Below are 25,485 nucleotides of genomic sequence, written 5' to 3'. Positions count from 1 at the left end.
CACTGTTACGGCAGAAAGCAAAGAGGAACTAAAGAGCCTCTTGATGAAAGGGAAAGAGGAGAGTGAAAAAGTTGGCTTAAAGCTCAACTTTCAGAAAACTAAGATCATGGCATCCGTTCCCATCACTTCATGGCAAATAGATGGGGAAATAATGGAAACAGTGACAGACTTTATTTTCTTGGGCTCTGAAATCACTGCAGATGGTGACTGCAGCCATGAAAATAAAAGACACTTGCTCCTTGGAAGTAATGCTGATAAACCTAGACAGCATTATAAAGCAGAGATGTTACTTTGCCAACAAAGGTCATTATAGTGGGAGCCATGATTTTCCCAGTGGTCGTGTATGAACGTGAGAGTTAGATCATAAAGACAACTGAGCACCAAAGAATTGATGCTTTTAAACTGTGGTGTTGGAGAAGACTCTTGAGAGTCCAAGGGAGTCTGCAAGGAGATCAAACCAATCAATCCTAAGGGAAATCAGTCCTGAATATTCATTGGAAGGATGGATGCTGAAGCTGAAGCTCCAGTACTTTGGCCACCTGATGTGAAGAACTGACTCATTAGAAAAGACCCTGACGCTGGGAAAGATAGAAGGCAGGAGGAGAAAGGGTCGATAGAGGATGAGATGGTTGGATGGAATCACTGACTTGATGGACAAGTTTGAGCAGGTTCCAGGAGTTGGTGGCGGACAGGGAAGCCTGGCATGCTGCAGTCCATGGGGTCGCAACCAGTTGGATACAACTGAGCAAGTGAACTGATGAAGAAAAGAGGGTTTCCCAGGTGACTCAGACAGTAAAGAATCTGGCTGAAATGCAGGAGATCCAAGTTCAATCCCTTGGTTGGCAAGATCCCCTGGAGAAGGGCATGGCAACCCACTCCAGTATTCTTGCTTGGAGAATTCCAGGGACAGAGGAGCCTGGTGGGCTACAGTACATGGAGTCTCAAAGAATCAGACACAACTAAGCGACTAACAGTTTCACTCATGAAGACAAAAAGTAGATTAGTGGTGTTTTACGTCATGGCAAGGGGGTTCGGAAGATGCTATCTTAGCAGAATGGGGTTTCTTCTTGAGATGATAAACAGTTCTGACTATGGTGATGCATGCGCAAGTCTGTCAATCTACTGAGAGCCACTGAACTGTGCCCTTTAAGCAGGTGAACCGTATGGCATGTGAATTGCATCTCAAAGCTGTTACGGAACACAAAGAAACCCCTGCGAAAGAGATTCATACACTGAGCTTAAAAGCCTAAGAAAAGCAATAGGTCTTTAAGTTGTAATATATTACAGTCACCCCTCTCTCCAAGGGGGATTGCTTCCAGGAACCACTATAGGCATCAAGTTCCCTGATGGTAGGGATTTCCATAACCTACACACACCCCCCACGTACTCTAAGTCACCTCTACACTCACCCTCCCGTGTATTCTAACTCATCTCTAGATTACTTATACTTAGTACCAGGAAGACGCTACGTAGACAGTTGCCGATTGTGCAGCAAATTCAAGCTTTCCCTTTTGGAACTTTCTGGAATGCTTTTTTTTTTTCAATCTGAGCAAGGTTGGTTGAGTCCGCAGACAGGGAAGCTGATATAGAGGGCTGAACACTCTGAAGCCAAGCTCACGTATAGATCACGTATAGATATTCGTCATGTCTGAGAGCACCCAAAGGCTCAGGTTACAGGACCCCTTAAGCCCGTGTGACTGTGGGCACAGGCTGAGCGTGGAGCGCTGTCTACTTGGGTCAGTGGGAGGGGAACCCAGGGACTTGGGGGGAGAGGCTGGGCACACTGGGGGGCTGCCTAGAGGTCTGGGAGGTGACAGCGTGAGGGGCAGAGGCTGAGGACGGAGCCACGCGCAGGGAGGCGGTGGCCTCCTGCTGATGAGCCGCGTCTAGACACCCAGGCAGCAGTACCTCAACGCCTGCTCCTGGAAGTGGTCAGAGGCGTGCTCCTCTCCTGCCCCTGGTCCAGGGCCTCTGCTCCCCCTTCCTCTCCCCACCCACACTCCATTTCTCTCAGCCAGAGGCCGGACAAGTTCCCTGACGGGGCGTCCACACTGGCCTTGCCCACCTCCCGTCTCTCCTCCATCGCAGTCTAAGCAAGATGCAACGTGCAGACCCTTCACTTCTCCCCTGAGATAAGGAAGTGGGAGTAGGAGAGCAGGGAGGGCCAGTGTTCTGGGCAACTCTCCGACCTTCAGATGGTCTCAGGCCCCACATTGCAGTACTGACCTCATAGCCTTGACGCGGAGCTAACAGGTCAGCCAGGCCGTGCTGGACTGAGACTCAGGCAGCGCCAGGCCAGGCCCTTGTGTCCATTTTACAGATGGGAACATTGAGGACTAGACCGAGAAGGCACCTAGGAAGCCTGGTCAGCAATCAGCCGGACTGTATGTGGGCTGTGTCCACCATCAGAGGCAGAGAAGGCCGACTGCCCTCAGGCTTCCCTGTGGGAAGGAAGCGGCAGGAACGTGGTCAGACACAATTGCCTTTATTGGTTCACAGATCTGGATGCCCAGACAGGCTGCTGCAGAGCAGACCTTGCGGTGTCTTTTCTCCTCCACAGCAGGTCAGCCTCATCCCCCACCCCACCCCCACCCCGGGGCAGGAGCTGGGGTCAGAGCCTCAGACTTGGACCCCTGCAGTGGGGGCAGAGGGCAACAGCTCCCGATTACCATGTCTGGGGATGAACCCTGGGCCAGGTCACAGACGGGCCTCCTGGGCCGTGGAGCAGGCCAGAGGGTGTCCTGGGACGGGACGTTGTGGGGGTAGGTGGGATGCCCTTGAAGCAGAAGGGCTAGCGCCCCCCACAGGCCAGCACCCTGACCTGCATCTGCGTGGCAGCTGGCTAAGGCACGGTGGCTGGGCCGTCCTGCGGCAGAGAGTCAGAGGCTAGCGCGACCCTGACCCTCTCAGGACACGTGGCTGTCAGATCACGGCTACTTTTTCCGCCGGGGGGTCTGGGAGCTGCTGCTAATGTTGGGGGCTGGGGACGCTTGCTTGCTGGCGGCTACCGAGTCCTCCTGGGGGGCTGGCTTGTGCTTCTCCTCCTTGGTCCGAGGCAGGGCCTGAGGGCCCAGCAGGGCCTGCATGACCTTGATGGCCCCCACGGCCCCGAGGAGCCCCCAGAGCAGGGCGGGGGCCTCCAGGGGAGACAGCTGTTTCCGTACCCAGTGGAGGACCTGGGTCAGGGTGTTGCTGGAGCCGCGGGCCCGGGGCGGGCTTCTGTCCTGCGGGACAGGATGGAGGAGGGTCCGGGGGGTCGTCCCTGTGAGCCGGGGTCACCCCTGCCACCTACCCCTGCCTGCCTAACTCCTTCCTACCTGAAGGCCAAACTGCCTGAGCAGCATATCCAGCGTTGGGTCCCCCAGAGACACGGATGGGAAGAATTCTTCCACCCACTGGCGTCGCCACCACTGGCTGCAACAGCATGGGGGGCTCAGGTGGGGCCAGCTCGCAGACCCCGCACCGCTCCTGGTGCCCAGACTCACCCTTGCTCCCAAGGATGCGAGAACCAGTACTTGTAGCGCTGGGCCCGCACATACGTGGGCGGCTGCTTGTGGAAGGGGTAACCGGGCGTGTGGTTCTGGATGAGGCGGATCACTGAGGGTGCAGGGGGCAGACCTCAGCATCGGCCTGCCCTGAGGCCCCCGAGGGTCGCCCAGACGCCCCACAGGCCCCGCCCCTCCCCCAGCTCACCAGGCTCCTTGCCCTGCAGCAGGCGGAGCACCAGGCTGCTGAACCAGGGACTGTGCGTGTGGGGGCCCAGGGCCGCGAACCACATCTGCCAGTCAAGGCGCGGCTGGTGGGGCACCACGATCGGGGGAGGCCGGCTCAGGTTCCCGGGTTTGTACATGAACTCGATCTCCTGCCGGGCAGAGTCCCCTTCAGCACGGCTGGCTCCCCCTTCTCTCCCCACCCAGGCCTGTGGGGTCGCCAGGCACCCCGGGCAGGGGCCTGAGGGAGCCCTCACCGTCCACTGGAGCCCATCATAGCTGCCCTCCAGCACCACCTCCGGCCGCCCACCCAGGCCAGTCATTCGGCGGAAAAGGCCATAGGAGTTGGCCAGCTGCAGGTGCTCCACGGTGCCAAACAGGCGGTGGGCCCCAGTCCAGAGGCGCCCATGGCTCGAAGGCTCCATGTAGGAGTAGGGCACCTGGAGGCAGGCAGGCAGAGGCTCAGCAATGACCATCCAGCCCTCCCCTGACTCCCGACCCCAGCCCCAAAGCACTACCTACCAGGCTGATCATGAACAAAGCCACCGTGGCAGTGCCAAAGATGGACAGCTGGACGGCAGCACAGAGCTTCTGCAGCAGCCCTCGCACCTGCACCCACCTGGGGCGGAGAACAGAAATGCAGTCGGGCCCGCCCTGCACAGCTCCACCCACCCTCTGGCACCACAAACCTCCAGAGGGCGGTCAGCAGTTCCCAGGCCAGAGAGGCCGCACCCAGCCACATGGTGGGGAGGGTCACCGTCTTCAGCCACTGGGAGAACTGGTGGAAGGTGAAGTCTGCGGAAGGAAACGGGTGTGAGGAGGGATGGTCCAGCCTCGACCCTCTGAGCCCCTGGCTGGCACTCACTGGTTCTGGAGCGAACGACGTGCTGCTCCCAGTCCACCTCCAGGCCGAAGCAGTGCACCACGCCATAGGTCAGCAGCCCGTAGACAGCCAACTCCAGCAGCAGGGTCAGCACGGCCAGCAGGGCCTTGGGCCAGGCTGCAGGCCAAGACAGCCATGGGTCGGCTGGGAGCAGGACTGGAGGGTCTATGGCCTGGGGGCTGGGGTACAGCTAGGTCATTTGGTAGGCAGCAGGGGTAAGGACGGCTGACTGTCTGGGGCAGGCAGACACTCACAGCTGGGCGTCCTCTTGCGGCGGCTGGTGCTAGACTTAGCAGCCAGGTGTGTGTCATCCAGGAGAGCGGTGGTGAGCACCAGGGTGAGCAGGTTGAAGAAGTTATAGTTGCCAGTGATGATAATCAGAACTTGCAGCAAGACCTGGAAAGGGTCTGGACTCAGCTCACGGGGGCCGCCCCCTTCCCGGGCCCTTCGGAACCTGCTTCCAGGCCCCTCCGCATCTCCCCTACTGAGCTCTCCTGCAGGCCCCTGTGCTCTCCGAGTCATCCCCTGGCCTCTGTTCTCCCACTCAACTTCCCCTACCTTGGCTTACCCCCTCGATGGCTCCCACCAGCACCTGGAGAAAACCCAAGCTTGGCCTGCCTCACGCAGCCCTTCCTCAGCCACCCATGCTGACCCAGGAAGGACGTCCTCCAGTGACGCTGAAGCCCCACCACGCAGGCACACCTTCACACCCCAGGCTAACGAGCTCCTCTGCCCACAAGGCCCTTCTGACTGCCCAGCAGCAGACACCCATCCCCAGTGGGGCCCTCTGGGCAGTGCAGAGCAAGGCCACGTCCTGCTTGTCTTTCTGATGGCTAAGGACCCCACCCACCTGGGAGTAGAATGCAGCCAACCGCAGGCGGCGAACAGGAGCGAAGAACAGAGGTGGCACCGCAATCTCGATGAGGAAGGTGGCCACCACACTGAGCTTGTGCAGCCAGACGGGCAGGTGGTGGGCAAACCAGGCGGCCGGCGTGGGCAGGCACTGAGTCTCGTAGTGGTAGGTGAGGGCTGCAGGGGACAGGCGGGCGGTCAGGGATGGGCAGAGCCCCCAACACGGCCCCATGTCCAGGCAGGGACCCTCACCAGTGAGCCCCCACCATGCGGGGCAACGGCTAGTCAGCTTGACCACACCCGAGGCAAACATGAGGCGGAACAGCAGCCAGCGCACGAGCCAGAAGGGAAGGCCTTCATGGGGGGAGACCCGTCCTGGCCTGCCCTGGGGGGCCTGCTTGTGGTTGGGGGGAAGCCCCAGAGGGGCCACCAGCACAGCCAGGAAGCCCGTCTCCAGCAGCAGGGAATCCCTATGGGGAGAAAAAATAGCACAGAGGCCCTCTTCCCCATCAAGGCTGCTCCCCTAAGGGGGTCCTCCTGGGAGAGACAAACACATCCCACCCCATCTCACCCACCCAGCCTTCTATAGCCCAGACCCAACAATAACTCACCACTGGAAATAAAGAAACACCTGGCCCACCTGCAGGGAGAAGGGCGGTCAGGAAGCACAGGCTGTGAGTCTGCAGGGGCACGGGCTGGGGAGAGGGCGGGAGGGCCTGGAGGGAGCTGGAGGCAAGGGTCCCAGTGGCACAGCCCCCACTTGCCTGGTAGACAGACAGGTAGGTGGCCCAGAGCAGCAGGTACACGAGCAGGTGGCGGAGCTGGCGCGTCAGCAGGGCACCCAGGGCCAGCAGGGTGCCCAGCAGGCTCAGTAGCTCCAGGCCCTGGGCAGTGTCCAGCCCCAGAAGCGGCGCCTCCCACAGCAGCGTGGGGGTTTCCCACAGCTGCTGCCAGCGGCTCTTTCCCTGGGGCCGCAGTGTCCTCCGGGCAGGCAGTATGCCCTCGGGGCCGTACAGGCCTGTGGGAGGGCACATCAGGGCAGGCCCTGGACACGGCCCGCGGAGACGAGACTCCCCCCTCCCCAGCCAGGGCCTGCGGATCTGCCCTCCCTAACCCAGGTCGGGACCAGCAGATTCTCCCTCCCGACAGGTCAGGGCCTGCAGACCCTCCAGACCCTCGCGCCGAGGTCAGAACCCAGAACCGTGCTGAAAATGACCCCTGCACGCCCGCCCACGGCCCACACCCCCGCGGCTCGCAGGACACAAACCGCAGCCCCCGACCCCACGCATCCGGGCCTGGACCTCACCGCCCCTACACAGCGGTGTGTCGGGTGGGGAGATGAGAGGGTCACAGGACCCGGGTTGGTGGGGAGGGGTCCCGCCCGGTGGCACCGCGCTCTCGGCGCCCTCACCCGGGATCTGCGTGTAAAGGGACGCGAAGGCGAACATGAAGACGGCTGCCACGCCCTGGAGAAAGAGCTGCCGTGGGAGCCGGGAGCCCGCCATGTCCGCTACGCGGCGGGCTGGACACGATTCCCGGGTCCGCCTGGCCCCGCCCCTCCGCGCCGGCCCCGCCCCTCCGCGCCGGCCCCGCCCCTCCGCGCCGGCCCCCCCCCCCCCCCCCTCCGCGCCGGCCCCGCCCCCCTCGCCGGCCCCGTCCCCTCGCCGGCGGCAGCGGCAAGCCCCACCCCGCCCTACGCAGGCGTGGGCCCCGCCCCCGCTCACGCCCTGTCTCCGGCGCGTCCTGCGCCCTTTCCGGCGTGAGGCTGCCGCTCTGCGTCAAGTTGTGCGCGCGTCGCTGCGCGCTACGTATCTTCCTGGGCGGGAACAGCAAAATGGCGCCAGAAGTAGTGGCGGGCTGAGCGCACCGGCCCCTCTGGAAGCCGGCGCTGCGGTCCCCGGGCCGATCCGGCTCCTCCCGAACATGGAGGACGTGGAGGCGCGCTTCGCCCACCTCCTGCTGCCCATCCGCGACCTCACCAGGAACTGGGAGGTGGACGTGGCGGCCCAGCTGGGCGAATATCTTGAGGAGGTGAGGGCGGCCCGGGGGAGTGGCGCAGGGCGGGGGCTGCGGGGCTCTGCCGCCTCTGGGGCGTGTGCCGCCTCCGTCTGGCGCTCTGACTGCACTCATCCGCAGGCTCGTTCCCTTTTCCCCAGTTCCATCTCTTGGCCCTCGAAATCATCCCTTACTTGGTTAGCCTGGAGCTGTCCTTAGAGATCGCTTTCTGTTAATGAGCCTTGAAATCGATCTAGTGAGTAGCGACCAGCATTTTTCTGTAATAGAGTAGAATAGAATTTGTGTGCATGTGTGGCTGTGTGAGAGGTCTGGGTCACGATGCAGGAGGGAGATCTTATGTTAGACTTTCAAGCCAGTGCTCCACCATCAGCATTTAACCCCTTCCCCATATCTGATAGCATGTCTAGACCTCCTTAAAGAGCTGTCTGCTCCATTTCTGTACTTCACTTTCACTGCTCAACCCGCTTGGCCTGCTCTTGTGTTGATCAATAACGACCTCCTTCCTACCACATCCAAGGGTCACCAGAAGAGTCATCTTATTCAACTCAGCAGCATTTGATGAGTTGACGGCATCCTCTTTTTTGAAACAGGTTTTGTCTCCTGTCTAGTCTCAGTGTTGAACTCCTCAGGGCGTGGCCTGAGCCATCCTTTTACACATTTCCCCTAAACCACTTCATTTATTTCCATGATTTTAAGTACCACTTGTATGAGGACAATTGCTGGGTTTATTTATTTACTCTCCCCTCTCTCGGTTTGTATTTATATTCCAGGCCTTTTCTCTGAGTCTGGTTTGTGTATCCAGCTTCTTAATCTTGAAATTCTCACTTAGATAGATGTCACACAAGCATCGCAGGTTTAGTAGAGTTAAAGGAGTTGTTGTTGTTGTTCAGTCGCTTATTTGTTTCTGACTCTTTGTGACTCCATGGACTGCAGCATGCCAGGCACCCCTATCCTTTACCATCTCCCAGAGCTTGCTCAAATTCATGTCCATTGAGTCGGTGCTGCCATCCAACCATCTCATCCTCTGTCATCCCCTTCTCCTCCTGGGGAGGGGTCGGTCTTTTCTAATGAATCGGCTGTATGAATCAGATAGCCAAAGTATTGGAGCTTCAGCTTCAGCATCAGTCCTTCCAATGAGTATTCAGGAAGGATTGTCTTTAGGGTTGACTGGTTTGATCTCCTTGCAGTCCAAGGGACTCTCAACAGTCTTCTCCAACACCACAGTTTAAAAACACCATTTCTTTGGAGTTGATCATCAATTTAAAGGAGAGCTCTTTATTTTCCTGCTCAAAGCTCAGCCTTTCTGATCTTGGTATATGGCACCAATGTTTCTTAAAGTGAAACCTCAGCGCTAGGGAAATCTGCCACTGCACACCAGTTTGCCCATGGTTTCTATCAGTTAATGTCTCCAGAACTTCACTTCAGTTCATCTATTTTCCATTTTCTCTGATCCAGGCCACAGTCTGGCTCCCATTCATGTTAAAACTTTCATTCTTGGACTCCCTACTCTTATTTTTGGCTCCATCCAATTCATGCTCCACCCAGCAGCAAGTGCGACACTTAAAAATTAAAATCAGGCTGCAGCACTGCCCTGCCTAATAACCCTCAGTGGCTTCCCGTAGGCTCCCAGGACAGAAGTCACGCTTTCTTCTCTAAATCTGGCTCTGCTCCCTGTTTTAGCCTTGTCTTAGGCTCTTTTCCACCTGTTCTTGAACCAATCAGTCTGCAACACCCAAGCTCATTCCTGGCTGCACTTCACACACAGACAGACACACACACATTTATGTTTTCTGTACTCAATAGCGAGGGTTTTTTTGCCCAGTTATTTTTATGACTGATTCTTTCTCGTCCTGTACCCCTCAGTTTAAATATCAGCTGACTGCCATGTCTAAAATAGTTCTCTCTGTTATAGTACCTTCTGTATTTTAGAATGTTCATCTTCAGCTGGTCTCTAACTTGTTTATGGTCTTTCCACACTAGAGTGTAAATCCTGCATGGGCAGGGACTATCTTCATTCTCTCTCCCTTTTGCTTAATAGAATGCCTGGCACACAGTTGGTGCAGAATAAATGTTAAATGGACACTTGATCTGACAACTGACCTCTGCTTGAACACGCAGTCTCCTGAGAGCTGTGCTAGCCGGAGCTGTGTTGAGCGGGGTGCTTGGGGTGCCTAGTGAACCTCCTTGTTTGGTCTGCTGCTCTCCTGCTTCGTATGTCTGCTCCTCCAAACCTTTTCTGTCCCCTGACGTTCCTCATTTCTCTGCCTCTAGTTTTGTCTTTCTCCTTTCATTTTCCACACAGCTGCCAGATCATTCTTACCTTAGAGAGAGCTGGTTTAGATGGGTTTGGGGATTGTTGGCATGTAGTTGGTGGACACAGATTTAAGGGGTGGCGGGAACTGGGGCTTAGGAGAGGCTGCGGGTCAGGAGTTGCAGAGGAAAGAGGATGATGTACTTGGAAGCATTTCCTGAGTTTTCTGCTCGAAGGATTGAGACCCCAGCATTTTGCCTCTCTCTTCCCCACCCTTGAGGGTCCCCCATCCTTCTCCTGGGGTGGGGTCTTCCTGCTGGAGTCTGGCTGAGCTGGCCCCGACTAGGGTGGGCACAGTGCAAGCTCCTCTGTAGAGGAGCTGGTGTGTAGTTCTGGCCGTCTGTGGGTGATGCACCCTAGGGGCCTGCGTCTTCCAAAACACTAGGTCTTAGAGGTTATAGGAAGTAGGGGAAATCACAAACACCTGTCTTTCCCCTCCAAAAAAATGGACAGCTGGCAAGCCCCAGGCAGAGCCAGAGCTGTTCAGAAGGGCTGCTTGTGGTAACAGGCACCTTGGGCCACTGGCCCTGGGTGGGGGGTGGGGTGGGTTGGGTGGGCTGCCAGGAGGAGGGTGAGGAGGGTGCGTAGACTTCCCACTGTCCCTCATTGTGTCTTTCAGCTGGACCAGATCTGCATTTCTTTTGACAAAGGCAAAACCACAATGAACTTCATTGAGGCAGCGCTGTTGATCCAGGGCTCCGCTTGTGTCTACAGTAAGAAGGTGGGCCCGCCTGACTGTGGTCTTGTACTGCAGTGTCTTGTGGGACCAAGGTCTGCTGTCTCGCTGGGGCAGGTGGCAGGCTCAGCCCTGTCTCAGAGTTGCCTCAGCAGCACCTACCACCTCCTCCTCCAAGTCCTTGCCCCTTTTATTTTTATTTTTTTTATTATTATTATTTTTCCCTTGCCCCTTTTAACATGGAAGAACAGAATGGGTTTTAAATTGTAGGGTTGGGAATGCCCTGGTGGTCCAGCGGTTAGGACCCCGTGCCTCCAGGGGCCTGGGTTTGCTCCCTGAGTGGGGAACTAAGATCCTGCATGCCATGCCACATGCCCCGCACCCCCCCAAAAAAAATGATTGTCAGTAACTAAATCAGTGACTCTCAACCCACGCTACAGTCCAAACAATTACCAGTGCCTGGGCCTCACCCAAACTGACTAAATTAGCATCTCCGGGTGGTGGTGGATTGGGGGAGGGAGGTAGGTATCTGGATTTTTGAACTATCCTCAGTGACAGACGGTATTGAAAACCATGGGTGGGGGTGGGGAAAGGGGAGCTGGGAGAGGAATATGGATGAAACAGCAGCAGGAGAAGTAGGTCAGGAGCGGTCGGGAGCATGGCTGACAGGCTTGCCGTGAAGCAGAGAAAAGACAACTCTCAGGGCACTGCCGAGAAGGGGGTCCCAGGGGTTTGCAGCGTCCACACCTAAGGCCCCAGCTTTCACATGGAGCATGTGAGTCAGCTACTGAACCAGCTATTGTATAAGAAACTCGGAGAGTGAGGTGTGGCTAAAGATCAGCGCTGCTGAGGGAAATGCAAAGTAAAGACCAGTTTGAAAGCACTGGTAGTACAGTGGAGGTTAAACGCACCCCGCTATTTGCCAGGGCACCCGTGCGCATGTTGGAGATTTTCCTCCAGCAGTGCTACCCCGTCCATCCTCTAGTGGAGGAGCAGGGAAAAGGGGACCACAGCACTGATCCACTCAATTGGCGGTTTGGGGGTGGGGGTGGGGAACAAAAGGTGCACAGAAGGAAGAGTTCAGGAATGTGTTGAGGAGCTCCGTACCGGGAACCCCTCCGGACAGAGGAGGGGGCCACCACCTTGCAGGTTAACTGACACAAGGCCGCACCTCGGGCTCTGTCAGTTATGAAGACGGTTTGAGAATTCATGGTTTTTGTCTTAGATGATCCCATGAAATCGGATTCTTTGTCCTGCATTTGTCCTCAGAAGGAATATCGGCAATTAACTTTGGAAGCACAAACATAAGGTGCACCTATGGTCACATACATAGATGGGCAGATGTGTGCTTTTAGCAGGTATAATGAAATGTTAACCTGAAGTCTAGAAGGTGTGAGGGGAGGATAGGCTGTAGTCAGCACTGTCTCACCAGTCTTTCTGAGCTGATGGAAATGTTCTATGATCTAATACGTGCAACTCCTGGGCCCTTGAAATGTGGCATGCGTGACTGAGGAGTCTGGCCTTTTGTTAACTTTTAATTAGATTTAAACTGATAGTGTCACATGCAGCTCGTGGCTTCTGGATTTCTGCATCCCTGGTGTGGGTCCTTGACCCATCGCTGGTGGGGTTATTACTCTGATTCTCTGAATCTCAGTGTATCTCGTTTACTGTGAGAATAGCACCGGCATTGATCCTGAGTAGGACAGAGACAGAGAATGAAGCACAGTCCTGTGTGACAGACACTTAGGAAAGCTCCTGTGGTCTGTTTCTGGTGAGTGGGATCCGTGCCCTCCGGCACACTGTCCTCTTGGGTGCTGTCACCCAGAGGGAGTGGCCTAGGCGGTGCGTGTATGCAGCCTACTGATGGCTGCTTTGTGGTCAGAATCTGGAAAATCCCAACACTCACCCCAAGCAGTGGGGTCCCACAGGCTATGGCTGGACTGTCAATGGGCTGGCAGAGACCCAAGGCGCTCCCGCAGGTGGGGGCTGGTTGTTGAGCCCTGTGAAGTCAGACGTGGCTGTGGGTCCGGGCTGCAGGGTTGAGGTGGCCACAGCTGCGGCGATGTGGAGTGAGGGCGCAGGAGGGGCTCCGGCTGTTCGGTAACGCTGGGGAGGCTTGGCGGTTGGATTGCAGCTGTGATTTTGGCAGCCAAATGGGCAGGAATTTGGAGAGAATGCCCTGGCATCTTGGTACTTGGACGAATAGTGCGGAAGGTTCTGGGAGCCCCTCCTTTCTCTTCCTCACTGCCGGCTCTGGTTGCCAGGTGGAATACCTGTACTCCCTGGTCTACCAGGCTCTCGACTTCATCTCTGGCAAGAAGTGAGTACGCAAGGGGTGCCCGTGTGTCCGCTGTATGTGCAGCCTGGGCAGCCCCTCACCTGCGGTGCCCGTGCGCTGGTTCTCTCAGGCAGGCCAAGCAGCTGTCCTCCAAGCCGGAAGACGGGACCGTTAGGGATGCCAGCTCCAGGGCCCCCAAGGAGGCGGAGCAGAAGGTGAGGCTTCCTGGGTGCCTGGCGGTGCCCACTGTGCTAGCCAGGCCACCCCTGAGCCCTCTGTCTCCCCACAGTTCCTGGCGTTGGATGACCTCTCTGACTCCTGTGCTAATGTGGATCTCAGGGGTGACCAGGTCCTCAGTGTGAGTGCCCCCTCCTGCGTTTAGCTGATGGGGCTGTGGAGGGTGATGTCGTGGCCCGTGGGTTCCCACGGTTCACCCGTTCTTGGCCTCTGTGCAGGGGACCCTCATCCCTCTCCTGCCCAACGCCCTGGTCGCCCCGGATGAGACGGAGAAGAACAGTAACCCCCTGTACAGGTGCGGGCCTGCGCCTGCTGGGTGGAGGGAGGTGTGCTGGGGAAGGGTCTCTGCAGCACCCGTGTTTTGCCAGCTGTCAGGGGGAGGTCCTGGCCAGCCGGAAGGATTTCAGGGTGAACACGTGCACACCGCACCCCAGAGGCACGTTCCTGTTGGAGCCGGTGGGTGTGTCCCTCATGGAGGCCCTGCAGCCGCGGAACCCAAAGGGTGAGAACTCGGTCGGGGGCGAGGCGGGCTCCGCTCGGGCACCTGCGCCCACCGTCTGGACCTGCTTGTAGGACGGGGCCTCTGCCTGCAGCTGGCTCAGCTGCAGAAGGTCCAAGTCCTGTGCCTGGGCTGTGTTCTCCCTGCCTGGTTCTGGCCATGTGGGACCTGGGAGGGACCTTATAGGGGGAGCAGGGCTGACCGTGTTTGATCCCTCGTCTCTTCCAGAGCCTGGAAGGGCTGAGGAGCAGCCAATGGAAGTCTCTGTGTGCGGGAGTCCCGGCCCGGCGCTCAGCATCTCCCGGGAGCCAGGTGAGAAGCGAGCACCCAGGTGGGCCTGCAGGGGAGGCTGGGGAGGGGGCTCTGCGCTCAGCACCCCAGCCTGTCCACCGCTCCAGCCTGAGGCTCAGGGGGCAGGCCTCTGTGCCCAGGGCCCACCTTGGCCAGCTGTGCTGTCTTGGTTCAGTGGCTGCCCCTGGACCACCCTGCTCTCTGAGCAGACAGAGGTGGCAGCATTTAAAGAGGAAAATTACTAAAAAATAAGAGGAACCAAACAAAACAGCAGTATAACGCGCGTGTATTGTGCCCTGTCTGCTTCCCACAAGGGAAGCTGAGTCAGGTACGGCCCCTCATCCCGAGGCCTTCAGGCTCCTGGGGCTGACTGGTCTCGTGTCCCTGCCAGGCTCCTCTCCAGAAGGCCTGGCGCCCAGAGGTGGGGGCATGGGAGAAGACGAAGAGGATGCAGAAGGGGTGGCGGAGCCCCCTGAGGCCTCCGCACCTGAGGTCCCGATGGAGCCCCTGGAGCCCAGGAGCCCCGAGCAGGTGGGACCCCCAGGGAGGCCTGCCGAGCCCCCGCCCTTGGCCAGGCAAGCCCCGGCGGGGACAGCGCGCCCGTGTGGGGCAGGCGACGCCCGGGCTGCCTGCTCTCTGGTCCTTGTGCACCAGGGCGGCGGGTGTGTCCCCCAGCCGGCCCTGGCCCCACACGCTGCCCTTTCCGGCAGCAGCTTTCACGGCTCCCTGTCTGGACAGAGCCGCTGCTGCTTCTCGGGGGTGGACTGGTGTCCAGGGGTCAGAGGCTGTGCTGCCCAGGGTACCACCCAGAATGGTGCTGGTCTCCAGAGCTGACTCTTGAGGCCAGGCTGGCAAGAGTGGACAGGCCTGCCTCCGTTACCCCTAAGGTCCAGCTCTGTACTCCGGTGTAGAGCTAAGAAATCCTTTTATTTGTAAGGAAAAGCCTTGACATAGAGGGAAAAATATTAACATCTGTCAGGTTTGGTTGGCTGTTTTTGCTGTGCTTAATTGCTCAGTCATGTCTGACTCTCTGTGACCCCATGGACTGTAGCCCACCAGGCTCCTCCATCCATGGGATTCTCCAGGCAAGGATACTGGAGTGGGTTGCCATGCCCTCCTCCAGGGGATCTTCCCAACCTAGGGATGGAACTCAGGTCTCCCGCATTGCAGGCAGATTCTTTACCGTCTGTTTTTCTCTTTGAAGAAGTATTTCGTGGCCACTAGTGTATTAGTTTCTATCTTCTCCTAAAGTTTTGATTAGCTTTTCACTTTTTGGTCGTTTAACTTTCTGTCCCCAGGGGGTTTCTGCAGGGTTCCCCGTGTCTGGCCCCAGAGCAGAGCTGCTGGGGGGCCTGGAATCCTGGGTGGAGGAGGAGAGGGAAATCCCTGGTGTTCCTTTGCAGAGTGCTGCCCAACCCAGGAGGTGTACACTCCGGGAGCGGAAGGAGGCCCCGGAGCCCACATCCCGGCTGAAGGTGAGGGGTGGGCAGGCCCGGAGCCCGGCATGGGGTTTGCGCCCTCGGCAGTGTGTCTCTTGAGCACTCTTCCTTCCCCCAGCGCTGGGCCTCCCTGCTGCAGCTCCAGGGCACCCCCCTCCCCGTGTGTCCGCACTGGGGGAGGGTGCGCGTCCTCCACTCTCCTGTGTCTGCTTGTGCTCTGTGCTCAGGACACCCCAGACCCCTGGCAGGGCCTGGACCCCTTCGACTCCCCGGATTCTAAGCCCTTCAGGAAAGGTAACGCAGAGGGTATGGCCCCTGGGCACCAGGGGTGGGGGCTGGGCTCACCTGGCTGGAGTGGAGGTTGGGGCTCCAGGGCCTGTGGGCACGTAGACGGCCCTGGGCTGTGGTTGTGCTCCGGGACTGCCTGTCTGCCCCCAGGTAGGCCCTACTCTGTGCCCCCCCGCGTGGAGGAGGCGCCAGGACAGAAGCGTAAGAGGAAGGGTGCTGTCAAGCTGCAGGACTTTCACCAGTGGTACCTGGCTGCCTGTGCGTGGGGCCCGGGGCCGGGTGTGGCTGTGGGCCTCAGCTTGGCTCCTGCTGACCCTGTCTTCTTGCAGATGCCGACCACGCTGACAGCAGGAGGTCCCGGCGAAAGGGCCCTTCCTTCGCAGGTGAGCCTGGGGCCTGGGGCTCTTTGAGGGAGGCTAACCCCACACTGCACTGCCCTCCTCAGCCTGGGGAGGCCAGAGGCCGAGTGGACTCGGGTGGGCCGGGGCAGGATGAGGGAGCCCCCTCATGAGGCTTGTGTGCGCAGACATGGAGGTTCTGTACTGGAAGCATGTGAAGGAGCAGCTGGAGACGCTCCGGAAGATGCAGAGGAGGGAGGCAAGTACCGGCCACTCTGGGGACCCTGTGGGGCCTGGTGGGAGACAGCAGTGCCTCTGAGGGGCTCTATCTGCACAGGCGGCTGAGCGATGGCTGCCAAGGCCCGAGCAGGGGCTGTGTCCCGTGGAGGAGGACCGCCTGGAGGACTCGGTGGAAGACCTGGGAGCCGCAGGTGGGGGTCTCCGGGGGCAGGCTGGGGTAGGGTTCAGTGCCCGCCGCAGCCTAACTGGCCTTTTGCCTGGGTGCTCCCTTCTCAGCAGATGACTTCCTAGAGCCCGAGGAGTACGCAGAACCTGAGGGGGCAGAGCCCGGGGAAGATGCAGACATGGGTAGGTCTGGGAGTGGGCTGCAGGCCTGAGGGGCCCCCGAAGATGGGAGGAAGGAGAGAGTGAGGCTCACGGCCGCACTTTTGCAGAAGCGGAAGCCATGCCAGCATCCCTGCGCTATGAGGAGCTGGTCCAGAAGAATGTGGTAGGCCCGGGGCAGAGTGGGGGGCTGGGCGGGGCGGGGGCAGGCCCTGCACCCAGCTGGTGGCCCCTGGTCCTCCCCCAGGAGCTCTTCGTCACCACCTCGAGGCAGGAGCTCTTCGTCACCACCTCGAGGCGGGAGCTCGTCCAGGAGACAGAGCTGAAGCAGCAGATCAGGGGCTGGGCGGACGCCATCCAGACCCTGCTCCAGGAGCAGGTGAGGGCGGGTGGCCCGGCGGAGGGTGGCGGCCCCTGTGGCCTGCCGTGAGCCAGCCCGGGACCGGCCCCTCCCCCTGCAGGAGGAGCACGTGCCCTTCGACATCCACACCTACGGGGACCAGGTGGTCTCCCGGTTCAGCCAGCTCAACCAGTGGTGCCCCTTCGCAAAGCTGGTGGCAGGCCAGCCTGCCTTCGAAGTGTGTCGCTCCATGCTGGCCTCCCTGCAGCTGGTGAGTAGCCTGGGAGTCTGGGAGGGACGTGGTCCCGGGCCTCTGCTGACACTTTGTGCCCTACAGGCCAATGACTACACAGTGGAGATCACCCAGCAGCCGGGGCTGGAGGCGGCTGTGGACACCATGTCCCTGAGGCTGCTCACACACCAGAGGGCCCACAAGCGCTTCCAGACCTACGCTGCCCCCTCCACAGTGCAGCCCTGAGTGGGGAGCACTGCGGCCAGGGTGGGGCCCTGGAGCCCGTCCCCCACGGATACCGGGTGTGCGTCTGCTCAGTTTGCTTGCCTTCCTGGCTGGCCCAGCCTAATAAAGTGTTGCCATCCCACCAGTCCCTTAAAAAACAAAAACCTTTACAGAACCGTTGTGTGTAGGGGAGAGGGCTGTCTGTCCCCTGCACCCCAGGAAGCAACCAGGCCCCCAGCCCCCTTCCCGCCATGGCCTCAGGGGGCTGCTGGTACAGATCTCCCGCGCACACGGCTCCATCACAGCCTTTTAATGACCCGGCTTAGCACAGGACGCTGCGGAAGGCAGCCATGTGGCGCCGCACGCTGTCTGAGATCTGCTCGGCCGACCTGGCCCTGCTGTAGTAGTCCGTGAAGAGGCCGTCGGGGCTGAGCAGGTAGATGGCGACGGAGTGGTCCACGATGTAGTCCTGGTCTTCGTCCTTGGGGCCGGCACTGTAGTACACGCGGTAGCTACGGCTCACCTGGGCGATCTGCTCCTCGGAGCCAGTCAGGCCCAGCAGCCTTGGGTGGAAGTCCTGCACATAGCGGGCCATGGCAGCCACGGTGTCCCGCTCGGGGTCCACGGTGATGAAGAGGGGCTGCACAGGGGGCAGGCCGGGCTCCGCCTCCAGCTGCCGCACCACCCGCACCAGCTTCTCCAGCTCGTCGGGGCAGATGTCAGGGCAGTGAGTGAAGCCGAAGTACAGCAGCACCCACTGGCCCCGGAAGTCAGCTTTGCAGCGCACTTGGCCCCGGTGGTCCAGTAGGCTGAAGTCGCCCTGGCCCACAGCAGCCTGCCGCAGGGCCTCTGTCCGCTGGTGCTGCTGCCACCGCTCCTTCTCGGCCCTCACGGCCAGCCAGGCCCCACCCAGTCCAGCCCCAATCAAGGCTGTGACGAGCAACCTGGTTCGCAGGCCAGGACCCTGGGGTTGGCCCTGCCTGCCTGTCTCTGCAGGGCTTGGCGTTGAGAAGAGCTGGTATCTCACATGCTGGGCCTTGCCTCCTGGGGTCCCGGGGAGGGCCAGAGGCTTGAGCTGAAAGAGCCTGTGCCAAGCTTTGGGTGCCCGAGCCAGCAGCAGCATGGACCCGATGCTTCTGGGAAGGAGCAAGAGTGTCAGGAGTCAGAAGTGCCCCCATCATTCAAGAGATCCCTGACTCCACCTGAAGGACCAGCCCTACCCAGGCTCTGTCAGCAGCTGCTCACCTACCACTCACCTGGGCTCAACTGCCTTACCTCTGAAACCTCAAACTCCAGTTTAGGCATCGTCAAGCTTTCACTGCTTGTCCCTCTTGTTCTTTAGCCTGAGAGCCTCAGTCTATCCCATCCCCCCGGCCCTAGCAGCTCTTAACAGCTCAGTAGTCGCCTGCATCTGAAAGCATTCCATCTGAAAGCATTCCATGCACACGCCTCAGCCGGATTCCTGGGCATATTTATCTGTGTGCAATAAACATCCATTTCTTGAGAGGAGGTGGGTGAATTTCTGGCTTCACCCTCCTAAGATCGCCTCCTCTGGCCCTTCTCCTGAGGCCACTCCCGCCACAGTGCTCTAGCCCCTGGCCCCGCGGAAACCTTGCGCCACGCACGCCGCAGCCTGCAGCGCTCCGCCTGGCCCCCAGCCCCCGCCAGCCTCTCGCACGTACACTTCCAGCCGGCAGTCGGCCCGGAAAAAAAGGTTTCTACTTGCTTCGAGCCCCCTCTTCACAGCCAGGTACTCGACGGCAGCTCTGGACTCGTCCTGCCGCGGCTTCGGTGACCTCCGTGCCTTTCTCAGAGACCTCTGGAGGTTTGCCAGGTGGAGGTATTAGAACCGCCCCCCCCTCACCTGTTCAGGCGCTCCTGGGGGGACCCTCTCGAAGACTCCTAAACGTCCGGCCTCTGCCCGTCCGACGGTTCCTAGGCTGCACGACCTTGGACACGTCCCTTAGCCTGTTCACACCACCTTCCTCCCTGACAAAACGTGCACCATGTTGTGCACAAGGTGAGCCTGCAAACCCAGACGTTCCCAGCCCTTCTCCTCCGGAAGCCCCTTTCACAGAAGCCTCCCGGAATGCGCCTCGCAGGTGCTCCCCCAGCGCCCCAGGGTCGGGGCGGCAAGTCTCGAGATGCTACCTGGGCGGCACCGCGGGCCACCCGCCCAGCTCGACGTCAGCGCGCATGCGTCAACGATGCCGCGCTCGCGCAGACGGCCGTGTGCGCCTGCGCCAAAGGCGGAGGTCCGCCGGAAGGTACGTATAGGAGGCGGGGCTTCCTCCGCGGTCCTGCCCTTCCGCCGTCGCCGAGTTTGCTCGGCGACGCCCCCAGTCGCCGGATGTGGTTTCCTGTCGCCGGGTGTGGTCTCCGCCCCCGCTCGCTAGGCTGGCATACCTCGGCGCGCAAGGCTGCAAGCCTCTCGGGCTCCGTTGCTGCGTCCAGCGGGCGCGGGGGCAGAGGGCCGTGAGCAGCTGGGCCTGGGAGGGATGGGGTCTCCGGGTGTAGGGCTGAGCCGGGACGGGGGCACCTCTCTTCTTCCCCTCCCGGAGCGCGGTGACCCCCAGGCCGTCCAGGAGCAGCCCCGTTTCCTCACTCCAGGCTGCTGCCTACGGCGGGCTGTCCGTAGCGGTCAGAGCGGCGGCCCCGCGCCAACCTGCCGAGACTCGGTTCGGCGTGGACCCGCCCCGCACTCGCGTGTCTTCAAATTGCAGCCCCTGATGTGCCCTCGGTTGCCGGTTCCCCTGGAGAGGGAGTTACAGAAGCCTTGGGAGGGAGCGGGAGACACCTGGAGCGGCGGTGACTGACCTCAGCGGTGGGGGTCAGGAAGAGCTGGTTCGGCGGGAGGGCCCTGAGAGTTTCCCCAGACCCGGGAACAGGTCGGTCTTGCTCGAATAAAGGTTGCCGCGTGGGAATGGAGCGGGGAGGCTGGATCTTGGCCGCGGCAGGGTCAGACTGGGCTGCTGAGATACTGAGGGTCAGGCTACCGAGTTAGAGAAGAGGGTTGGGGCTACATAAATAGATCCGTGCCAACAGAGAGGCCACAGCCACACGGGGACCTCTATGGAGAGGCTACATAGGCTCCAGGGCCTGTGCCTGGCTAGGGACTGCGGCTTCTCTGTACTTCCTGCCTGCCATCTTTGCAGACGGGCTGTCCACTGCCTTCTTACTGAGGATGGGGGCTATGTGTGGGCGGTTAAGGGGTCTGCAGGTGATGGAGATCCTGGAGCTTCCTGGGAGATGTGGGGGAGGCTGACGCTCGGATCAGTCATGAGGGATCAGGGACCCTGAACATGGAAGGTCAAGTGCCCTATAAGATGGGATGACAGGTGCATCAGTCAAGTCACTCTCTTGAGTGGGTGGTCAGGCATCCTGTGATGTGGGACACTGATGCTGGCTTTGGGTCAGATCACCTGTGGTTGTGTGTTCATAGCTCAGGAGTCTTTAATACGCAGGAGGCAAACCCTGGTTAGGTCATCAGTGATGAATGGCAGGCTGTTGATGGTGGCTGTCACATCTCTTGCTTCCTCCAGGAATCCATCTGCAGGAACCAGCTTCCTGACCAGCAGTACCAGCAGCCCACTCATTCCTGCAACCCTTGTATCTGGCCAACCTCCCCTGCAATAGGACTCCCGGTGACTCTCAGTTGCCTCTGATCAGTGACCCCATCACTGACCCTGACCAAGGACTCATCAGCAACCTTGACAGATGTCCAAAGTCATGACCAATGACAGGACTGATTTTGATAAGTTCTCACTAGTGGCCCATCAAATATATGGATCAACATTCTATAGCCCAGTAATGACGGATCAGAGGCCCATCGGTTATTTAGACCAAGTCCCTATTAGTGACTTCTATCAAATTTCCATTGATGGTCTTGACCAAAGTCCAATGACCCATGAATAACTGATCAGTATCCTCCCTAGTGATCCATCAGAGATTCTGGCCTGTGTTTTCCATCAATAACCGAGATCAATGACCAATTAGTATCCTGCCTGTACCTGCTCTGGTTTCTGGGTAACAATGAATTCATGAATAGACTCTAGTTTATCCAAGGTACCCTCATGTACCCCATTATCACATCTGTTGCTAACGTATACAGGCTGGGCAAGGATGCTGAGTACACCTGCAAAGTCACCTCCGCACCCCCATATTTCTCCTCACCATCCCTGGTTAGGCCTCAGCTGGAGTTAAGCATTTACTGGTTTTTCCAGTAATTATGTATAGACGTGAGAGTTAGACTATAAAGAAAGCTGAGCACTGAAGAATTGATGTTTTTGAGCTGTGGTGTTGGAGACGACTTTTGAGAGTCCCTTAGACAGCTAGGGGATCAGAGCAGTCAATCCTAAAGGAAATCAGTCCTGAATATTCATTGGAAGGACTGATGAAGCTGAAGCTCCAATACTTTGGCCACCTGATGCGAAGAACTGACTCATTGGAAAAGACCCTGATGCCGGGAAAGATTGAAGGTGAGAGGAGAAGGGGACAACAGAGGATGAAATGGTTGGATGGCATCACCAACTCGATAGACATGAGTTTGAGTAGGCTTTGGGACTTGGTGATGGACGGGGAAGCCTGTCATGCTGCAGTCCATGGGGTTACAGAGTTGGACACGACTGAGTGACTGAACTGAAGCTGAACTGAGCAGTGTAGTGGGTGTCCAGCTGAAGAGGGAACGGAAAATAAACTGTCCTCGTGCCTATTGCTAGGGTCACAAGTCTAGGGGGTGGAGGGAGAGGAGTACCCAACTCTTCTCTTGGGAGTCCTGTCTGGGGAACTGAAGAAGAAGCCGAATAACTTGGTCGTGTTATTGGGGGCTGACGTGAAGGAAGAGTCAGTCTCTGTCCTGGGGAGTGAGACGCCTGGGTCCTGCCTTTGAGGGCTCTGTCTGGGCCAGGCTTAGGTCAGGAGCTGCTGGTGGTGGGTCGCCTCTTTGAGGGCAGAGGCTCTGGCCTGGAGAGGGAAGTTTCTGTCAGCCTTGCAGCCACAGCCAGCCAGGGCAAGTGCCAGGACTCTGCCGCAGTTGTCCCCAGGCTGTTGGCACCAGGCTTCTGGTCATGCCAGCTGCTGCCCAGACTTGGCCAGAGCCGGGGTCAGCACCACAATCTCTATCAGATGGCCAAGAGCATGGCCCCTAGGCATGGGTAGTAAGGTGGTGTGAGCAGCACAGAGGGGTGTTCCTACAGCAATGGGTTATCCTCCGTGTCAGTGACAGTGGTGGGGCGCTGCAGCGTCCCTGGGGGCAGGAAATTTCTGGGCGTGACCTCTGTGTCAAGGAGTGGCCACCCCTCCCCACACACGGATTTGTGCGCCCTGCGTGCCCAGTCCAGGACAGCACATGAGAAGCCCTTTATGTCTTCTTGCTTCAGGTGGATCAGCCCCGGCAGCTGCTTGGACTCTGGCTCCCTCCTCGGGACTGGTCAGCAGGCGCGGGAGGGGCAGATGGGGTCAGGGGGCCTGGGGTCACTGGGGCTGCTACTACTCTGGGCTGCGACACACACCTGGTACCTGTCGCCGCCCTGCGTCCGTGTCGCTGACGCCAAGTGCACGTGTCCTGACCCGGGTCCCCTTTCTCTCCTGTGTCTGCCTCAGTCTCGTGTGCCGTGTCCGAGTTGGGTACGCCTCTCCCTCCATCTCCCAGGCTTGGGACCCCAGCAGTAGGAACCGGGACAGTTTATTTTCCGTTCCCTTTTCAGCTGAACCCCTGGCCTCAGCCTCACTACCTGACCCTGGGCAGAACCTGTCCTGTTCCGTGGCCCTCGCCCGTTCTTTTCGGAGCCCAGTCGGTTCTGCCTGGTCTTGCAGCGGGTAAGAGCCTTGGGACTGCTCACTGCGCCTGAGCCGCGGAGGGGCGGGGCCCCCGACAAGCGGGGCTCTGGGCCAATCGCCGCCTCGGGGGGGGGGGGCGGGAGGACTGGCGCACTTCTGTCCTGACCAATCGCGAGGGCCTGCGAGAGCCTGGACTCCGCCCGCCCGCCCGCCAGCCGCCGCGAGCGCAGAGAGGCCGACAAGCTGTTGGTTCCAGAGGCTTTAAGAAACATCTGCGGGGCAGCGCCCGCCCAGCGGGTCATCGTCCGCGTTGGTCATCATCGGGGCCAGGTAGTCCGAGTGCCGGATCCCGAAGGTCCAGCCGCGAGGCTTCCGGTGCTGCGGACCCAGGAGACGTCGCTGGCCTAGTGCTGTCAGCAGGCCTTGGGCTCCCGGCCCCCAAGCTCGCCACTCTGACTCTCTATCCCGACCCGGGCCCCTTTACCCCGCCTCCGACCCTTGACCCTGAACTGCAGACCACCTGGTCCACGTTGTAGGCTGCAGGGCCGGGATTCTGGGTGTTGCCTTGGGAGAGCGAAGTCCGCGCCAGCATCGAGAACTGGGGGGCCCGGGGCTTGTAGACCCCAGGGTTCACCACGTGGTAGGCGCAGGGCCCCGGGGTCTGCGTGGGGTGGGGGCAGGAGAGCTGTGTCCAGCTTCCAGGCCTGCCGACCGCCGACCCCTCGCCGCGCCGTGCGGGCATCGCCCCCCACCTTGCTGAGGTCCTCGCAGAAGCTGCCCACCGCGCTGCGGCCGTAGATGGAGTAAGTCGGCGCCGACACTTTGCCGACTACGCGCGGGCCCAGGAGTGAGGGCATAGTGTAGGTCCCGGGGCCTGCGGGGGCCAGCGAGGGTGGGTCTTTGCGGACTAGCCGTTGTCCTCAACGCTGCCCGTGCAGGGTGGGCCTTCTTGGGCTCACCTGGGGTTTGCGACTCCAGGCGGAGGCCCCAGTTTCGGGGAGCGATGGTGTGCCGAGGCGCGCTGGGGTACGCTGCATTCCCGGCTCGCTCCGGGAAGTACCTGCCTGCGGGAAGGACCGGGGCGTGGGCCAGAACTGGGTTGGGGACCTAGTCGGGACCCGCGCCGGAGTCCAGGGATTAGGGGGAATCCGAGCCACGATTTGTCAAAGCCCAGTGAGGCTTGGAGCTGTTTTGAGGTCCGGGGCGGGAGCGGGCGGGGGGCGGGGCTGAATTTGGAATGTTAGTGTGCCCAAGGGGGACTCGGTTGGGGGGGGGGGGGGGCGGCTCCCGAGGGGAGGCAGCTAGGCGTTCGGGAGGCCAGGGCCCCAGGTTCCTGACCGGGTCCGGGAGTGAGGAAGGGCGGTGCGTGCCGCGGGCGGCCGAAGATGGAGTACGCGGGGGCGCTGTCGAGACCGCGCACGGTCATGCGAGCGGGCACCAGGTGGCCAGGCCCGGGGCCGCACGATGTCTGCTGTGTCGGGAGGCGCGCGCCGAAGGTGAAGGCCGGGGCGCGGGGCCGCGAAGGGTCGTGCAGGATGTAGCCTGCCGGGCGCCCCAGCATCACCAGGGGCCGGCCGCTCCCCTGCCGGGCAGCCCCCGCCAGCTCCCCGCCCCCGGCCCGCCGCTGGTACCGGTGCTGGGTGGTAGCTTGTACTTGGGCCCCGGACCGCTGTAGAGGGCTCCGATGGGGCCGCGGGGCCGGTGCGGCCGCCACGGGCCGACCCAGACGTCCGAGCCCATGGCGCGGTGGGAGCGCTTGCGGCCGTCAACACCTGCGGACAAAAGGTGGCGGCCCCGGCCCCTCCGCCCGGGCTCCGAGGACACACTCCCGGTTCCCTCCAGATGGGCCCGACTCCGGGACGGGGGAGCGCTTATCCCAGGTGCGGAGAAACAAACGGCAGCTTTCCTGACTCCAGAGTGGCGCGGGGCAAGGACAGCTTCGAGGCCATCTCCCATCCCCCAGCCCCAAAATGAGTTTAGCAGGGGTGTATGTGTGTGCACCAACTTTGGACGCTGCACTGCGAGAGTGGAATTCCCAGGGGTTCCGGAGAACTGAGATATTTTAGGAACATTGGGGGAGGATAATGGGGGGAGGGGGGGACCTGCTACCCGAGGGGGGTCCAAAGTGGATGCACTGACCTGTTCCTGTGTCTCCTGGCTGGGAAGGCAAGGTGGGGTGTCTGGATCCCCACCGCTGCAGGGCGCAACTCCCAGACCCCATTGTGTCCGGGTCGCGCCTCCTGGCAACCGGACTGACCGCCCCACCTGGCCCCGCCCCCAGCCTCTCCTCCTTGGAGTCCATGGCAGCGCAGGCGTCCTGCAGGCTGGGCCAGGGACCAGAGCTCGGTCCACAACCCTTCCCCAGGCTTCAGTCCTCCCATCCCGGAAATAAGTCTGCAGACAAGAAACAAGTGCGTGAATGAAGAAATCAAGCTTAATTTAATTGCTATGTGTAGCGAGAACTTTGCCTGTATTTAAACACGTGGAATGCAAAAGCAATCATGTACTGGGCCACAAAAAAGCCCAAT

At 60.0% G+C, this 25,485-nt stretch overlaps 4 protein-coding genes across 8 annotated transcripts; 1 reads left to right on the top strand and 3 right to left on the bottom strand.

The window, feature by feature from the left end:
• Positions 1 to 2,466: 2,466 nt before the first annotated feature.
• Positions 2,467 to 7,016, bottom strand: LMF2 (lipase maturation factor 2). The gene is made up of 14 exons (XM_043882115.1): positions 6,857 to 7,016; positions 6,210 to 6,463; positions 6,057 to 6,085; positions 5,698 to 5,915; positions 5,444 to 5,622; positions 4,848 to 4,989; positions 4,576 to 4,710; positions 4,400 to 4,505; positions 4,233 to 4,329; positions 3,968 to 4,150; positions 3,694 to 3,862; positions 3,486 to 3,597; positions 3,318 to 3,414; positions 2,467 to 3,224 (listed from the first exon to the last, which is right to left on the bottom strand). Exons 1-14 carry the CDS (start codon positions 6,948 to 6,950, stop codon positions 2,934 to 2,936), a joined length of 2,106 nt encoding a protein of 701 aa, XP_043738050.1. The 5' UTR covers positions 6,951 to 7,016; the 3' UTR covers positions 2,467 to 2,933.
• Positions 7,017 to 7,239: 223 nt separating this feature from the next.
• On the top strand, positions 7,240 to 17,343 carry NCAPH2 (non-SMC condensin II complex subunit H2). 4 transcript variants are annotated; one of them, XM_043881528.1, is made up of 20 exons: positions 7,242 to 7,476; positions 10,392 to 10,493; positions 12,713 to 12,768; positions 12,857 to 12,941; positions 13,016 to 13,084; positions 13,182 to 13,258; positions 13,332 to 13,465; positions 13,691 to 13,774; positions 14,145 to 14,284; positions 15,157 to 15,228; positions 15,420 to 15,486; positions 15,631 to 15,738; positions 15,810 to 15,863; positions 16,007 to 16,077; positions 16,156 to 16,249; positions 16,335 to 16,406; positions 16,493 to 16,548; positions 16,630 to 16,761; positions 16,844 to 16,993; positions 17,060 to 17,343. In XM_043881528.1, the coding sequence occupies exons 1-20, from the start codon at positions 7,369 to 7,371 to the stop codon at positions 17,198 to 17,200; spliced, it is 1,872 nt and encodes a 623-aa protein (XP_043737463.1). In that variant the 5' UTR covers positions 7,242 to 7,368; the 3' UTR covers positions 17,201 to 17,343. The 4 variants fall into 4 exon arrangements, with proteins under 4 accessions (XP_043737461.1, XP_043737462.1, XP_043737463.1 ...); XM_043881529.1 differs by having other exon boundaries at positions 7,243 to 7,476; positions 16,338 to 16,406; XM_043881526.1 differs by having other exon boundaries at positions 7,240 to 7,476; positions 15,420 to 15,738.
• A 131-nt stretch (positions 17,344 to 17,474) lies between these two features.
• LOC122680308 (protein SCO2 homolog, mitochondrial) lies at positions 17,475 to 19,182 on the bottom strand. 2 transcript variants are annotated; one of them, XM_043881532.1, is made up of 2 exons: positions 19,044 to 19,182; positions 17,475 to 18,315 (listed from the first exon to the last, which is right to left on the bottom strand). In XM_043881532.1, the coding sequence occupies exon 2, from the start codon at positions 18,300 to 18,302 to the stop codon at positions 17,502 to 17,504; it is 801 nt and encodes a 266-aa protein (XP_043737467.1). In that variant the 5' UTR covers positions 18,303 to 18,315; positions 19,044 to 19,182; the 3' UTR covers positions 17,475 to 17,501. The 2 variants fall into 2 exon arrangements, with proteins under 2 accessions (XP_043737467.1, XP_043737468.1); XM_043881533.1 differs by having other exon boundaries at positions 17,475 to 18,312; positions 19,044 to 19,181.
• A 4,021-nt stretch (positions 19,183 to 23,203) lies between these two features.
• ODF3B (outer dense fiber of sperm tails 3B) lies at positions 23,204 to 25,208 on the bottom strand. The gene is made up of 7 exons (XM_043881531.1): positions 25,097 to 25,208; positions 24,589 to 24,729; positions 24,296 to 24,499; positions 23,917 to 24,021; positions 23,710 to 23,831; positions 23,478 to 23,618; positions 23,204 to 23,335 (listed from the first exon to the last, which is right to left on the bottom strand). Exons 1-7 carry the CDS (start codon positions 25,176 to 25,178, stop codon positions 23,219 to 23,221), a joined length of 912 nt encoding a protein of 303 aa, XP_043737466.1. The 5' UTR covers positions 25,179 to 25,208; the 3' UTR covers positions 23,204 to 23,218.
• Positions 25,209 to 25,485: the final 277 nt, after the last annotated feature.

This window comes from Cervus elaphus, chromosome 22 (assembly GCF_910594005.1).
Source record: "Cervus elaphus chromosome 22, mCerEla1.1, whole genome shotgun sequence".
Lineage (NCBI taxonomy): Eukaryota > Metazoa > Chordata > Mammalia > Artiodactyla > Cervidae > Cervus > Cervus elaphus.
This window is presented reverse-complemented; position numbering and strand designations above follow the sequence as displayed.